Raw genomic sequence first — 14,412 nt, forward strand, 5'->3', positions numbered from 1 at the left:
TAAGTGGACAGGAATTATCATCTGGCCTCAAGTAGAGGCAATTCTGGCAAGTGTCACGTCTTCACTGGAAACGAGCTGAAGGTCCTATAATAGGGATGTGGTTAAGAAAATCGTAACAGATCCGAATGGTGGAATACCAAGGTAGCCAGTAAAAATGAATATTTAATGGCATGAAAAGGTAGTTATGATCTATTGTGAAGAAAAAAAAAAAAAAAAAGCCCAGAAAGCAGCTATGTGTAATGTGGTCATTCTCATAAGGAAACATTGTCTAGAAGGAAATCCCAGGAATGGTAATTGATGGGAAGGTCATTTGTGACTATATTCTCCTTTCTGCCTCTCTATTTTCTAATCTGTCCAAATGAATACGTAACCACTTGAATACACGAAAATAGTAAGATGTTCCTAATAGCTGCCCTGGGCTTCCCACAGGTGCCCCGGTGATCCAGGTGGAGCCCCAGAATGTGACAGTGAGAGCCGGGGATGATGTGGCCCTGCGGTGCCAGGCCACGGGAGAGCCAGCGCCCACGGTGGAGTGGCTGCGTGCGGGCCAGCCCTTGCAGGCCAGCTGGCGGCTCCAGACCCTGCCGGACGGGAGTCTGTGGCTGGAGCGAGTGGAGGCTGGGGATGCGGGCGCGTACGAATGCGTGGCTCACAACCTCCTGGGCTCTGCCTCAGCCCGGGCCTTCCTGGCCGTGAGAGGTAGGAGGCGTCCCTGCCCAGACGTTGGTGGACAGAGGTGGGATCTCCTGCACAGTGAGGATGCGTGTGTTGTTTGGGGGGGGACCTGCCCACTGCCCTGCTGGCTCCCCAACTCTTCTTTTTGCCTAGAGTCGCAACTTTAGAATGAACCAGCTGGGTGGGCCTTACGATCGTCATGTCCACCCTGCCGTTTACAGCTGGGGAAACTGAGGCTCTGAGATGCTAGGTGTTTGCCCCCCGTCTTGGACAGGGGCCCTGCTCTTCCAGCCTACCTGGCACAGACAAGTGTCCTCCCTGTGGATACTCCACAGCCCTGGGAAGTAGGCAGAATAACACAAGGGCATCCATGGTGCCCATCTTGGGGTGGCTGTGAAGTCTGTGGATTAGTGCTTGTCCCAAGCTTTGCCTGCCCGTGGTCGGTGGGCAGTAACGAGAGCTGCCACAGGTGTTACTAACCCCCTGCCATCTCAGGTCTCCTCAGTCAGCCCCCTTCTCTCTTGAGAAGAGGACCGTTCTGAGAGACCACAGTAAAGTGACTCATAGACTGCATAGTGGAAAGTCACGGAATATTACTTCTGTGCCTCTCTAGTAAATGCTCCACATTTGTGACTTTGTGTTTCCATCTCTGTCCGTGGTAGACATCACTAATCAAACACTGCACACAACATCAGATTCCTTCTCCATCGAACACTTCTCCAGGCAGCCCCTCTGGACTGATTAGAATTGAGACTTGACACTTTCACTCTTGAAAATCCACCTGAAACCCATTGCCAACCACCTGGGGGACCCTTTCTGGCCCCTGGTTGCCTGATCTCCTGCAGGTGGAACAGCAACACACACAGCTCTGAAAATTCAGTGCTTCTCTGACACCCACTCACAGATGCCGTCTCTGGGGCAGCTCCAGGTCTGAGCAGACACTCCCTCTGTCTATTTCAGACCTTGGTCCCAATTCTTGCCGTCTCCTGTTGAAAAGCCCACAGCCCAAACCACAGAGCTATGAATATAAAGAAAGACACATTTTTCTTTTTGCAAATGAGGTCGAATTTACAGGTTATCTTTACAAGCTGCCATTTTTACTTACCCTCTCTGGGACAACATCCACGACAATCACCCCCGTCCACATCTTTAATGGTTTCATCTCATTCCATAGGAATGTTTTTTAAAAACTTATTCACTGTTGGTTTTATTAAATAAGCAACAGGTTTTTTCCCAGTTTCCCTTCGGAAAACTACACTGTGGTGCACATCTTTGGTTGCTGGCCTGAATATTTCTATAGGATAAATTCCTTCAGGGTGTTCAGTGGTTTTGAGGGTCCTTGACTATGAACTTGTCTTCTCTCTCTCCTTTCCCATCAGCCAGGGTAGCCCCACCCTGGCCTTGTGGGAAACAAGAGGCTGCTGCGTGGCCGATGTCTGAGAAAGTCAGTGAGAGTGGCTTGTCATTCCTGGCCTCCGATTTCCTGTCCTGTCCTACAGCTGCCGGGGTGCACTGCTGCCTCCTTTCTGCAGCTCCCACCTCCTTCCTCATCCCCTTATTGCGAGGCCAAAGGTGGGCTCCTGGCCGCCTCCTGTTCCTCCCATAAACCGCAGAGCTGCAGATGCGGAGGAGAGACATCCCAGATGCGCATCAAATCTCATCAAAGCCCAGCTATGGGCCGCAGGAAATGACATGCTTCCTGGAATCCAAAATTAACCAGCCCCCTGATTTACCCATTTAGGGTCCTGGCAGTTGAGTGTTTTGTGTTATTTTTTTGACAGATCATGGGCAATTTGTTCTTAATTTCCCCCGAGAGCTGGTGAGCATAGAGGCAGACTAGTTTGTCTCTCGCCCCCTGGAATGCCATCTGTCCAAACGAGACAGCTGGCCCATTAACCGGAGGAAGCACCGCCCGTGCTTGCAGCATCCATTGGATTAGAGCTGAAGAGCATCTGCCTGCACATGCCTGGCGGCTGCTGGAGACCAGGCCCAGCACAGCCAGGCCAGCCGCAGGGCAGCTGGGGCCAGCGCCAGTGACGGAATGGGGGGTGTTCAGGTGGTGGCCTCAGTTCCTGGCTTGGTGCCCTGCCTTGCAGCCCTGGCTCCTCTGGGGTGCCAGCCCCCGCCATCATGGGCTCCTGGTGTTTCAGAACCCAGCAGGTCTTTGGCTCACCTCTGGTCCCACCTCCTCATTTTATAGAGAAGCCAACTCAAGTGTGGCTTGGGGGTCTGACTTGCCCAGGTTTCCAGGAAGCTGATGGTAGAGCCAGAACTAGAAGCTGGCACGGTCCCAGCACAGGGCTCCTCACAAAAGCCTCCGTCCTCTCTCAGAGCCAGGACCCCCTGGCATTGAGTCTGCCACCTGTTAACTGTGTGCCCTTGGGCAGGTTACTTCACCTCTCTGAGCCTCAGTTTACTCCTTTGTGAAATGGGTAACAGTGCCTGCTTATACTGAGGGCACGGAGGTGGACAGTGTCACTGTTGTTCTCTTCCTTCCGCGCAGGGGAGCCCCGGGGGAGCAGGGGCAGCGTGATCGGGGTGATCAATGGCCAGGAATTTGGCATGGCCACCCTCAACACCAGCGTGCAACAGGAAGCACGTTCTGGGGTCACCACCATCCAGAGCAGCATCAACCACATCCCTGCGAGTGTGGGTAAGTGGGGGCATGGGGACCCTCCAACCCGTGCTGGACCCAGGAGGAGGCAAGGCCTGTGTCCCGAGGCCTGATGCTCACAGGAAATCGACGCTGAGAGCCGAGTCCACGCCCAAGTGGATTTGGGTGTAGCCCACTTCCTCCCCACCTGACCCCCAACAAAACAAAACAAACAAAACAAAACAAAACAAGGGCGTTTAAAATCAAACCGAGGGAGTGTGAGATGGTCGGGTCATGTGAACCCAGGATCCGAGGGCGACTTTTGAAACCACCCATTGCAGTGTGAAGTTTTTTCCACTGTTAAGACAAGAGCTGACAGAAAAGTGATCACCGGTCGCGATTAAGGAATGCATAAAATTAGCTAGGAGGCCAGAGAACCAAGAAATGTCCCCTTTCAAACAGATTCATAAAATAGTGTGTCCTAAGGGAATGGAATCTTCTAGAGGCATGTTGCAGACCCTGAGGCAATGGACCCTGCTGTCTCGCCCTTCCCGGGGGGGGACTCTGTGTCCCCTCATGGGGGTCCAGAGCAGGGAGACGGCAGTGCCGATGGGTCTCAGCTAAAAGCAGCTCCTGCAGCTGCCCTTGACCGCAGGCCTGTGTGAACAGTGGGGTCAGGGGACTTTGGCTGGGGGTCACTCCCGGCTGGCTGTCAGCAGAGAGCAAGTGAAGCGAGATGCTGCCCAGACGTGGCTGCTGCTCCTGGCTGCAAGAACAGGAGTCGTGGAGAAACATCTGGCCCCAAGCCAGGTGGGCCAGGCTCTGTTTAGGGGAAACTGAGGCACAGAGAGGTAGAGACGGTTCCGCTCCCACGCTCCTGGCCCAGCCGGCTCCTGTGAACCTGGGCATCTCGGGAAGGCCTGAGAATGCATGCCCAGGGCAGTTTTTTGACTCTCCTTCAAAGTCAGTGATTTAGAACAATCCTTCCTCTCCCAGGCTCTTCTGGAAGTCGTCTGCGACCAAGGGGCCCTGGTAGATTTTCATCCCTGTCCAGCACATATGTGGGGACGGTCTGTGCAGCCCCAGGCTGTGTGGTGGCCCGCTAGCCCTCCGTGTTTCTTGCACTGAGTTGAATATCAAGTTACATGCACTTCTTTGTATAAATCTATTTTATTCATTTCACAACTACTCCACGAAGTAGATATTTGTCTTTGCCACTTCCCAGGTTCTGCTCCAATAACCAGGTAATCACAGAGTTGGGCCTGGGCAGGGAAGGAAGAGGCTGAGCTCTCCCAGGGGTAATAGGGAGCCACAGAGGGACCATAAGCAGGAGAGTGGCTGCCCTCAGGATCCAGCCCTGACCTGGACTCTCCACCTCAACCCATCCAGGGCCTCTGATGAGGGTGCTTGTGGTCACCATCGCCCCCATCTACTGGGCCCTGGCCGGAGAGAGTGGAGAGGCCCTGAACGGCCACTCCCTCACAGGGGGCAGCTTCCGGCAGGAGTCACACGTGGAGTTTGCCACAGGTGAGCAGGGTCTCCCCCGAGGTGGGCCAGTGGGGGCTAAGGCCTGAGCCCAGAGCCTGTCCCTGGGGTGACTCCAGGCTGGGTGGCCATGGATTGCAGGGGAGCTGCTCACGATGACCCAGGTGGCCCGGGGCCTGGATCCCGACGGCCTGCTGCTGCTCGACGTGATGGTCAATGGCGTGGTCCCCGAGAGCCTAGCTGACGCAGACCTCCAAGTGCAGGTGGGGGGTGAGGCCCAGATGTGCAGACGGGGTGGGAGAGAGAATGGGTGCCCTGCCCCCAGCCACCCCCTAGCAGCCAGGCCCACTGTCCTTCCTGACACCCACGCAGGGGCTTGGGGGTGGCCTGGCGTGGACTTGGGGGAGGACTGGCAGCCCAGCAAGAGGATGCTTTAGGCCCTACCCCTCGGGGACAGGTGTTCTCCTCATTCCATCCACAAGAACGCCCAAGGGAAGTGACCTGCCCCAGGGTGTCCAGCTGGTTGGAGGAAGAGCTGAGTGGCCCACCAGCTCTCCTCCCCAGCAGCCCCCAGGCCCTTGCGTTGTGGGGCTGAGGGTCCCAGGCTGCTTGGAAGTTGAAATCCCAGATGCTCTCCCGGCCTCCTCCTCCAGGACTTCCTGGAGCGCTACGTGCAGACCGGGCCCGGCCGGCTCTTCGGGGGCTCCACGCAGCGTTTCCTGCACGACAGCCTCCCTGCATTCCTGCGCTGCAACCACAGCATCCAGTACGACGCGGCCCGAGGCCCCCAGCCCCAGCTCGTGCAGAACCTGCGGGCCTCCGCTGTCAGCTCTGCCTTCGACCCCGAGGCCGAGGCCCTGCGCTTCCAGCTCGCCGCGGCCCTGCAAGCTGGTGAGGCCCCCAGTGTTTGTCTCCACCCTCCACTGCCCCAGCTTCAAATCTGCCAGGGCCCCCCATGCCCCTGGCCGAAAGCCGAGGGGACACTCCACCCCTGCATCCACTGACCATGGACCAGGGACTCGGCATGAGGCAGCTTGCCTCCTTGTCCGCCCACCTCCAACCTGTCCTTGCTCCCGTCCAGCCATCCACACCCCCAACAAGGACACACTCTTCAGGCCACTCCTATTCAAACGCTTTGGAGCCTTTCCCCAGGCCCCAAGGTGAAGGCCCAACCCCCAGGCTGACGGTCAAGACTCGAGCCATACCCAACCCTCTTCTCAAGGGAGCTTACACTAGAGGCCCCGCCCAGGGGGCCGGGAGCCACTGCTGCAACCCCTGGAGACCCACATGAACGTGCCGTGTGTTCTCAGCCAATGGATGCTACAGATACACCCGTCACCATAATTTGAGGTCCCAGTGTGTCCTAACATTGAGCATGGGACGGTGGTAAGAGCATGGCTTGGGGTCAGGCAGGCCCTGATTCAAACCCAGCTGCACCACTCCGCAGCTGTGGGACCTTGGGGGCAGGGCCCGGGCCCTCTCCGAGCCTCAGTGCTCCCGTCTGTAAAATAGACATGACCTCACCCGCCTTGCAGGGTGGCAGGAGCAGAGGTGCGTCCCTGGAGTCCTCGCCTGGCCCCCAGTGACTGCTTTACCGAGGGTGCTGTCCTCGCGATGATTCGGGTGGTCTGGTCTCCCGCCTCCGGAACACAGCCTGCCGCCACCCCCGCCACGGGCTTGCCACCCCCATCGGACGCTATCATTTGCCCATTCGTTTTTTGTTTTTTTTAAAGATTTTATTTTTTCCTTTTTCTCCCCAAAGCCCCCCCGGCACATAGTTGCATATTTTTAGTTGTGGGTCCTTCTAGTTGTGGCATGTGGGACGCTGCCTCAGCATGGCCTGATGAGCAGTGCCATGTCCGTGCCCAGGATCCAAACTGGCAAAACCCTGGGCCGCTGTAGCAGAGCGCATGAACCCAACCACTCGGCCACAGGGCCAGCCCCTCATTTGCCCATTGTGCATGCTCTCCGTGCACAGCCGGTGGCCTCGTCCGCTGCTCTGCATTTACAGGAATCCCGTTTGCCCCACGTGGACCTGCACTTTGTGCTTTTGTTTGTGATTTCTCCTGTGTCTGCCTGCTTACGGTCTGGCCAGCCCATCAGGAACCCCTCGTGGCCAGCACTTCTGAGAGGCGCAGGCTGGGGAAGGGCTCGCTGACTCACTGGGCACCAGCTTCCTCAGGAGAGGGGCTGAGCACCCTGCTTGGGGGGGGCCTCTGCCTGGCCAGGCTGGCGTGAGGGCGCCACAAGCCTGGGCTATGGCCAGGGCTGACTGTCCCCGGCGGCCTTGGGCACACTTGCCCTCGTGTCCTTAGGGCCTGCCCCCTTTGCCTTGCAGAAGAGAATGAAGTCGGCTGCCCGGAGGGCTTCGAGCTGGACGCCCAGGGAGAGTTTTGTGTGGGTGAGCACCTTCCCCCACCCGGCATGGACAAGGGAGGCCTCTCAGTCTGGGATGGATGGTCTGTCCTGGCCAAGTGGCTGGAGAGCCTGTGAGTGCAGACCACCAGCTCTGCCCCCAGACAGGGACGAGTGCTCGGGCAGTCCCAGTCCCTGCTCCCACTCCTGCCACAATGCACCCGGCCACTTCTCCTGCGCCTGCCCTGCCGGCTTCGCCCTGGCCAGGGACGAGAGGAACTGCAGAGGTGAGCGGGCCCCAGGTGGAGAGGCTGGGGCCCGGCGCAGGTGTGTGCAGGGGGTCCAGGGTCCTCGCCAGAGGGCACGAACTCCAGGGGATGGCCTGTTCCTGAGGGCGCTGGACGCCAGCCCCGGGTTTCCAATGCCCTGTTCCCACTGGGACTTCCTGTTATGAGGAAGATGAGAAAGCTCAAGTCCTGGGGGGTGATGGGGATCCCCCAAGGCAGGCATGTGGCCAGCACGTGCTCATGGCAGTCATACCTGACACAGCTTCAGAAGCTTTCCCAACGCTCGGTGGTCGTTGCCATTCAGCTGGGTTGGAAGTGAGCTGGCTCCCATCTGCCCGCCTGCTCTACCTGTCCCCTCACTGAAGCTGCTGGACGACCAATCTGGGCCTGCCACCCTGTCCGGACGCTGACCCCTCTGTCCATCTCCCCAGTGGGGCCTGGCACTGCCACGTCTCTCTCGGGCACCCATGGCACAGTCTGCAACCTCGTATCAGTCGCCGCAGGCCAATGCCCTCGGGTCCCTTGGGTGGGCTCTGTGTTTCTGGAGGAGGGGGTGCGAGATGAGGGAGAGAGCCAGCGGGAGGGTGGGAACTTCATGCCAGAGGCTCCCGGGCCCAGGGACGAAGCCTGTGTGGGTAGGCTGGGCCCGGGTTGGGGTGGCAAGGAGGGCCTGGGGGATGGGTGTTCATGCAGCCGCCTGCCCCGTGCACCCCCCAGATGTTGACGAGTGTGCGTGGGATGCCCACCCTTGCCGAGAGGGCCAGCGCTGCGTGAACCTGCTCGGGTCCTACCACTGCCTGCCTGACTGCGGGCCCGGCTTCCGGGTGGCTGCCGATGGAGCCGGTTGTGAAGGTAACGGGGCACAGAGTGAGGCTGTGCAAACTCCTGGGAACCCAGCGGTTACAGGGCTCCGCAGAGGGCATGCTGTGTGTCCCTGGGACACTGGGCCACCAGGGAGACTAGAACTCTCTTGACAGAAGGGGTACAAGGAGGCCAGGGAGAGAGCCTGAGCTGGGGTCAGGAGGTCTGAGTCTGGCTTCGCCTGACTGCTGGCAGCTATGTACCCTTGGACAAGTGTCCTGTCCTTTCCTTTCTGGGCCTCAGGTTTCTCATCTTTCGATGAAGGGGGACCAGTGCCCCTGCTACATCTGCTGCCACTCTCCTATTTCCCCTCAAAGATCCTGGCCCAGCCTAGAGACTGCCTCTGAATCCTTCTCAACACAGCTTCTCCAGTAGCTACTATGTTGCAATTGGCCTTTGAGATGAAACCTAGGTGCCACCCCTGGATGGGTGACCTCTAGGGCCCCTCCTGCTCCAGGAGTCTACGGTTTCACGATTGTGGGGCCTCCTGTCTCGTCTGAGAGAAGCCATCGGTGGAGGGGGAAGCGTGGTGGGACTTGAACTCAGGAGAGGCAGTCCCTCCACGTCAGGGGCCCAGGGCCTTCCGAGGGTCCCTTTATGGGGCCCTGCTGCCTCCCTTCCTGCTGTCTCACCATTTTGTTGCTCTTCCCATGTGCCAGCCCCCTAAGCCCTTCACATGCATGACCCAACTTTCTCACCACTGTCCTTAGCCCTCTTTACAGATGAGGAAACTGAGGCTCAGAGAGGGAGAGTTACTTGCTCAAGGACCGAGAGACATGGCAGAGCTAGGCCGGAAACCGGGACTCCCTGCCTCCTAAGCCCCTTCTTTCTTTTGGACCAGAACCTTCTTACCCTCCGAAGCTGGTATAATTGGGTGGGGTGGTTGCAAACGTTGGCATTCACCCTGGTGGCCCTGAAGTTGGAGAAGGAGACAGGGATGAGGCCCAGATGGGGGGAAGCGTGGTGTGCCCCTTGGGGGCGGGGCTTAGGGCTCAGCCACACCCCCATCCCCGCCTCTGCCTCCCCAGATGTGGACGAGTGTCTGGAGCAGTCGGACGAGTGTCATTACAACCAGATCTGCGAGAACACCCCAGGCGGGCACCGCTGCAGCTGCCCCAGGGGGTACCGCCTCCAGGGCCCCGGCCTGCCCTGCCTAGGTATGGGGACACCCACCCCCTCACTGGGGCCCTGGTCAGCACCCCTGGCTCACGGGCAGGGAGTTTAGGACAAGAGTGATGGTGAGTTCTGTGAGTAACAAAACAGCAGCCAGCACTGACTGTGCACCACCATGTGCTGGATCCGCCCGCCCTGCAGGGTCACCGTCCCTGGGCCCCCAGGAGGTGGAGGAGGTTGGAGAGAAGTGGGTGGGTCTCAGAGAGGCTTAGCAGGTAGAATGGGCCTCCCTCCGACGCTGAAGGGAGGGGCACTGAGAGACAGTGGAGGTTGGGGTGAGGCTCAGAGTGGGGGAGGTCCAGGCCTCTTTGAGCAGTAGAGGCCAGAGAGGAAGAGGAGGCTGGGGTGGGCCCAGGAGAGGGAAGGCCTGGAGGCAGGTGTGCGCACAGCGGGTGAGGCAGCGGACTCTGGGAAGCCCAGAGAGATGGCTGGAGCCAGGTGGAGCGGCTGTGCCCTGAGCCACCCTCGCCCCTGCCTGGCCCTGCTCCTTTCCAGACATCGACGAGTGCCTGCAGCTGCCCAGGGTCTGCACCCACCAGTGCCACAACCTGCAAGGTGGCTTCCGCTGCCTGTGCCCACCGGGCCAGACCCTCCTCCGCGACGGCAAGACCTGCACCCCGCTGGAGCGGAGCGGACAAAATGTCACCACCGTCAGCCTCCAGGGCGCCTTGGTGCCCTGGCTGCGGCCCCGTATCCCCACCCCCGGTGGCTCCTACCATGCCTGGGTCTCCCTCTGGCCGGGCCCCGGAGCCCTGAGCAGCGTGGGCCGGGCCTGGTGCCCCCCTGGCTTCATCCGGCAGAACGGCATCTGCACAGGTAAGACCAAGCTCCAACCTTCCCCCAGGGACACCCCTGCTACGTTATCTCAGGCTCCTAGGCTGGGCGTGTGGGCACCATGCCTGTGTTCAGAAACCCGGGGCTTGGTAACCAGCCTTGTGGGGGTGAGCATTTTGCAGTGTGTACGTGTGCTGAATTATAATGCTGTACACCTGGAACTTATACCACCATCATCATCATCAAAGAAACCTAGGGCTCCCCGGCAAGTGGGGTGGGCAGTGAGGCAGACAGCTGCTTCTGCGCTGCACGGCGTCTCAGAGCCCTGGTCGTGCTAAGCCCTGGCTTCCAAGAAGGGGACAGAGTGTTTTCCAAGCCATTTGGCTTCAGGACACTTTGCCCAGAGGGAGGGTCTCCTGGGCAAGTGTTCCCAGGAACCCACTCCGAGAAACACCCCCTTTGGTGCACAGAAGCGAAGCAGTCAGGGAGGGAGGTTTTCAGGAGTGAAGGAGAATGTTCCAGGTTGACACGAGAATGTGAACACAGACTGGCGGGTACAGGCGATTAGGGACAGCTCCCTGACACAGAGAAGCCAGGGGAGGTGGCCTCGAGGGCTGACGTGCTTCAGCATCCCGCCTGGGCGGATGGAGGGGCTGTCCTGGGAGTGGCGTCTTCCCCCCACCAAACCCCAGCCTTGGTGAACGTGAGGTGGTTCCCCATCTCTCCTGCCTCCGAGTCCAGGGCGGCTGGGGCAGGGCGGGGAGAAGTCAGGGCCTTCCCCTGCTCGCCCGGAGCCCAGCGGGCAGGCGTGTGCCCACCTGGGCGTCTGTGACTCAAGGTGCGTCTCTGCCCCCACCCCCCACCCCCGTGCCGGGCCAGACCTGGACGAGTGTCGGGTGAGGAGCCTGTGCCAGCACGCCTGCCGCAACACCGAGGGCAGCTACCGTTGCCTCTGTCCCGCTGGCTACCGCCTCCTCCCCAGCGGAAAGAACTGCCAGGGTGAGCGGCTGCCCGGGCGGGGCCGCCCTCCCAGACGCCCCAGGGTCCAGGGCAGGGCTTTGTGGGAAGGGGCGTCTCTCACCCAGCCCACTCTCTCCAGCCCCTTCTCAACCATCTCAAGTGAGGGAGGGCCAGGGAGACAAGCTCAGAAGGGTTAAGGGACCATCCCAGATGCGCCAGCGGGGCCAGGACCCACGCTCCAAGCAGGAGCTAAGAGATTGCATGGGATCTCTGAAAGCGGCCCTGGGGGTCGATCGCAGCTCTGCTGTGAGTCTCTGGGCAACTTACTTCACCTCTCTGAGCCTCAGCCTCCTGCTGAAATGGGGCTCCCACAGTCCCCCTTAAACGGCTGGAGGAGACGTGTGGAGCATGGGCACAGAGCTGGCACGGAGCCAGCGCTGGCAGCAAGGCAGCTGCTGCTGCTAGCAGTAGTGATAACATCCTCTAGTCATCCAGCTCCCAAGTCCACGTACTTTTCCTGACGTGCTCCCGGGCTGGGGCCGGTCATGCTGCCTCCCCCTGGTAAAGTGGGGGTCGCGCCTGCCTTGCCTGTCTCCATCCCTCACTCTCTGTCACGGGGGTCAGCAGATGGCCTCTGAGAAGGGTGGGGCTTCCACGGGGCAGACACAGCTGGTGGGCAGAGGGCACTCTGGGTCTGAGGGCAGGCTTCATCTCTCCCAGGCTCGCCAGCCAGCTCCAGGGTGCCCACCTGGGGAGACGGGGAGGTGCCAGGGACCTGCCGCCTGGGCTGTCATGGCTCAGGCTGGCCGGGAACAAGGGGAGAGGGGCTGCCCTCCCAGCTGGTCCTCCGAGGGCGTCTCTCTCACTTGACCACCCCCACCCCCACCCCCCACCCCCGTGCCCTCTCTGGTTCCTGCCTTCGGCCTTTCCACTTTGCTCCATCTTCATCCCCCCATCCCTTCGCCAAACTCCCCTGCCCAGACATCAATGAGTGCGAGGAGGATGGCATCGAGTGTGGGCCTGGCCAGATGTGCTTCAACACCCGCGGCAGCTACCAGTGTGTGGACACGCCATGTCCTGCCACCTACCGGCAGGGCTCCAGCCCGGGGTAAGGGCTGAGTGGGCCGGGGGGTGATTTGGGGTGCATTGTCTGCCAAGAGCCAGGCCCCTTACACTCTGCCTCCTGTATGTCCAGACCCCCCCCCCGCCCCCGCAGGAGGCCACGTCTCAGAGAGATGTCCTCCCAGGGCCAGTGGGGTCCACACTGCCAGAAACTCCTGGGCAGGGCCTCTGTGTCCACTGGGCAGTGGGACCTCACCAAGAGCACCTTCCTGCAGCCACTCAGGGTGCAAGCTGGCCTAGACACTCTCATTTACTGCATGGTGTCGCTGCAGCCCCAGCATGGAGCCCTGGGGGCCCAGAGAGGCTGGAGTCAGGAGGGAATTGGAGGAGGGGCTGGGAGAGGACAGGGACAGGAGGACACATGAACACCTACAGGAAACCCAGAACACAAGAGCAGACACACAAACGCCACCCAGAAACCCACAGAAACCCTCAGGACTCAGACACATGAACACATCTCCTCCGCACCGCTCACGGTGGCTGCAGACGCTCAAAGATGCGCAGACGTGGGGACCAGGGCCCAGGGAGCTGCAGCTGCGGTGACAGGGGAAGCATCCTGGGGCGCTGACTCACCCTGGACCCTCCATGGGGAAGCGGAGGCTGTTGGGGGATGGCTGAGCACGTGTCTTTGCTCCCTCCCTCCTGCTGCAAATCCAGGGAGGGTGACTCGGCTCCGGGGCTGCCCGCAGACCTGGAAGTCTTTAAGTTTCACGGCTGCCCTGTGCTCGCTGGGCCGCCCTGGGGCGTGGGCTGGGAAAGCCCGCGGGCGGGTCCTGCTCCCATGGGAAAGGGCGCGTGTCTGGCGGCTTTGGGCCTCAGTTTACTGATCCCTAAAGTGGGCGACCAGCGGGGCACGGGGAAGGGGACGCGGGAGAACTGCGGCGGTGGGGGTGAGGTCCGGTTCCTGCGGCCGGCCGGCTCGGATGGCAGCCCGTCTGTCCTGCCCGCAGGACGTGCTTCCGGCGCTGCTCGCTGCAGGACTGCGGCGCGGGCGGCCCCTCCACGCTGCAGTACCGGCTGCTGCCGCTGCCGCTGGGCGTGCGCGCCCACCACGACGTGGCCCGCCTCGCCGCCTTCTCCGAGGCCGGCGTCCCCGCCAACCGCACCGAGCTCAGCGTGCTCGAGCCCGACCCGCGCAGCCCGTTCGCGCTGCGTCCGCTGCACCCCGGCCACGGCGCCGTCTACACCCGCAGCGCGCTCACCCGCGCCGGCCTCTACCGGCTCACCGTGCGCGCCGCCGGGCCACGCCACCAGAGCGTCTTCGTGCTGCTCATCGCCGTGTCCCCCTACCCCTACTGAGGGGCCCGGTCAGTGGCGGCAGCTATTGGGCCAGCGACCTCCGGGGATGGGGGGCGGGGGGAGCGCGCCCAGCCCCCACCGCCCAGGTGGCCCTTGCCTATGCCACCTGCTGTGGCAGGCGACGTCAGCCTCTCCCGCCCCTGTGCGTCAGAGAGACCTTCAGCAAACACCACCCTGCGTGTGCAGCCTTGACCCCAGGAAAGCGAGGACCGGAGCCTCCCCTACGCCCGTGGGGGTGGAGCTCTGCAGCAGGCGTCCAGGGCGCCCGTAGGTGGCAAAGCTGGCAGGCCAGGCTGGGGCAAGCCGAAATGGGTGAGCGGCTCCTCCAGGCTTGCCCCAAGCGCCAGGGGAACTTGGGCCAGAGCACGGTGCACCAGGACACCCGAGAGGAGGGACAGACCCTACTCTTTGGGGACGGCAGCAGCTGCCACACACCCCACACCTGCCACTGTCACCCTAAACCCGGTGTGTGTGTATGTAGGCTATAAAACGTTTGTTTTTAACCAACTTGACTTCTTTGTCCAATTATTTTGCTTTGGTGAGGAGTGGCTCCCGGTACCCTTCTGGTGCAGGAGCACTGGAGCAGGAGTCCAGCAGCCTGGCTCCTTATGAGTAGGCTGGCCCAGGCACCTCTCTGGGCTCATGTTCCTCATCCAATAATGTGAATGTGACAATAGTGGTCTCCCTCTGCCCCACACAGGGCCGTGGGGAGAATTAAATGAGAATGAAATGGGCTACATGGATTGCAATACATAGTAGCAAAAAGTGTTCTTAATTAAGAATAATTCTTAATTATTTTTAATGAATTCATTAAATTCAGTCATTTAC

The 14,412-nt window shown here is 60.5% G+C and overlaps 1 protein-coding gene across 6 annotated transcripts in view; it reads left to right on the forward strand.

The window, feature by feature from the left end:
• HMCN2 (hemicentin 2) overlaps positions 1 to 14,091 on the forward strand; it is a 146,523-nt gene extending 132,432 nt beyond the window's left edge. For 3 of the 6 annotated variants that reach the window (XM_070596954.1, XM_070596958.1, XM_070596960.1), the window contains 13 exons: positions 430 to 699; positions 3,179 to 3,328; positions 4,658 to 4,795; positions 4,895 to 5,016; positions 5,407 to 5,644; positions 7,092 to 7,154; positions 7,273 to 7,395; positions 8,113 to 8,247; positions 9,285 to 9,413; positions 9,925 to 10,245; positions 11,083 to 11,202; positions 12,145 to 12,271; positions 13,236 to 14,091. In XM_070596954.1, the coding sequence (XP_070453055.1) occupies positions 430 to 699; positions 3,179 to 3,328; positions 4,658 to 4,795; positions 4,895 to 5,016; positions 5,407 to 5,644; positions 7,092 to 7,154; positions 7,273 to 7,395; positions 8,113 to 8,247; positions 9,285 to 9,413; positions 9,925 to 10,245; positions 11,083 to 11,202; positions 12,145 to 12,271; positions 13,236 to 13,584 (2,285 nt within the window). In that variant the 3' untranslated portion in view covers positions 13,585 to 14,091. Of the gene's footprint in view, positions 1 to 429; positions 700 to 3,178; positions 3,329 to 4,657; positions 4,796 to 4,894; positions 5,017 to 5,406; positions 5,645 to 7,091; positions 7,155 to 7,272; positions 7,396 to 8,112; positions 8,248 to 9,284; positions 9,414 to 9,924; positions 10,246 to 11,082; positions 11,203 to 12,144; positions 12,272 to 12,660; positions 13,152 to 13,235 lie in introns of those variants that run through there. The other 3 variants (XM_070596959.1, XM_070596955.1, XM_070596957.1) reach the window with 3 other exon arrangements.
• Positions 14,092 to 14,412: the final 321 nt, after the last annotated feature.

The sequence above is a fragment of the Equus przewalskii genome, chromosome 26, assembly GCF_037783145.1.
Source record: "Equus przewalskii isolate Varuska chromosome 26, EquPr2, whole genome shotgun sequence".
NCBI lineage: Eukaryota > Metazoa > Chordata > Mammalia > Perissodactyla > Equidae > Equus > Equus przewalskii.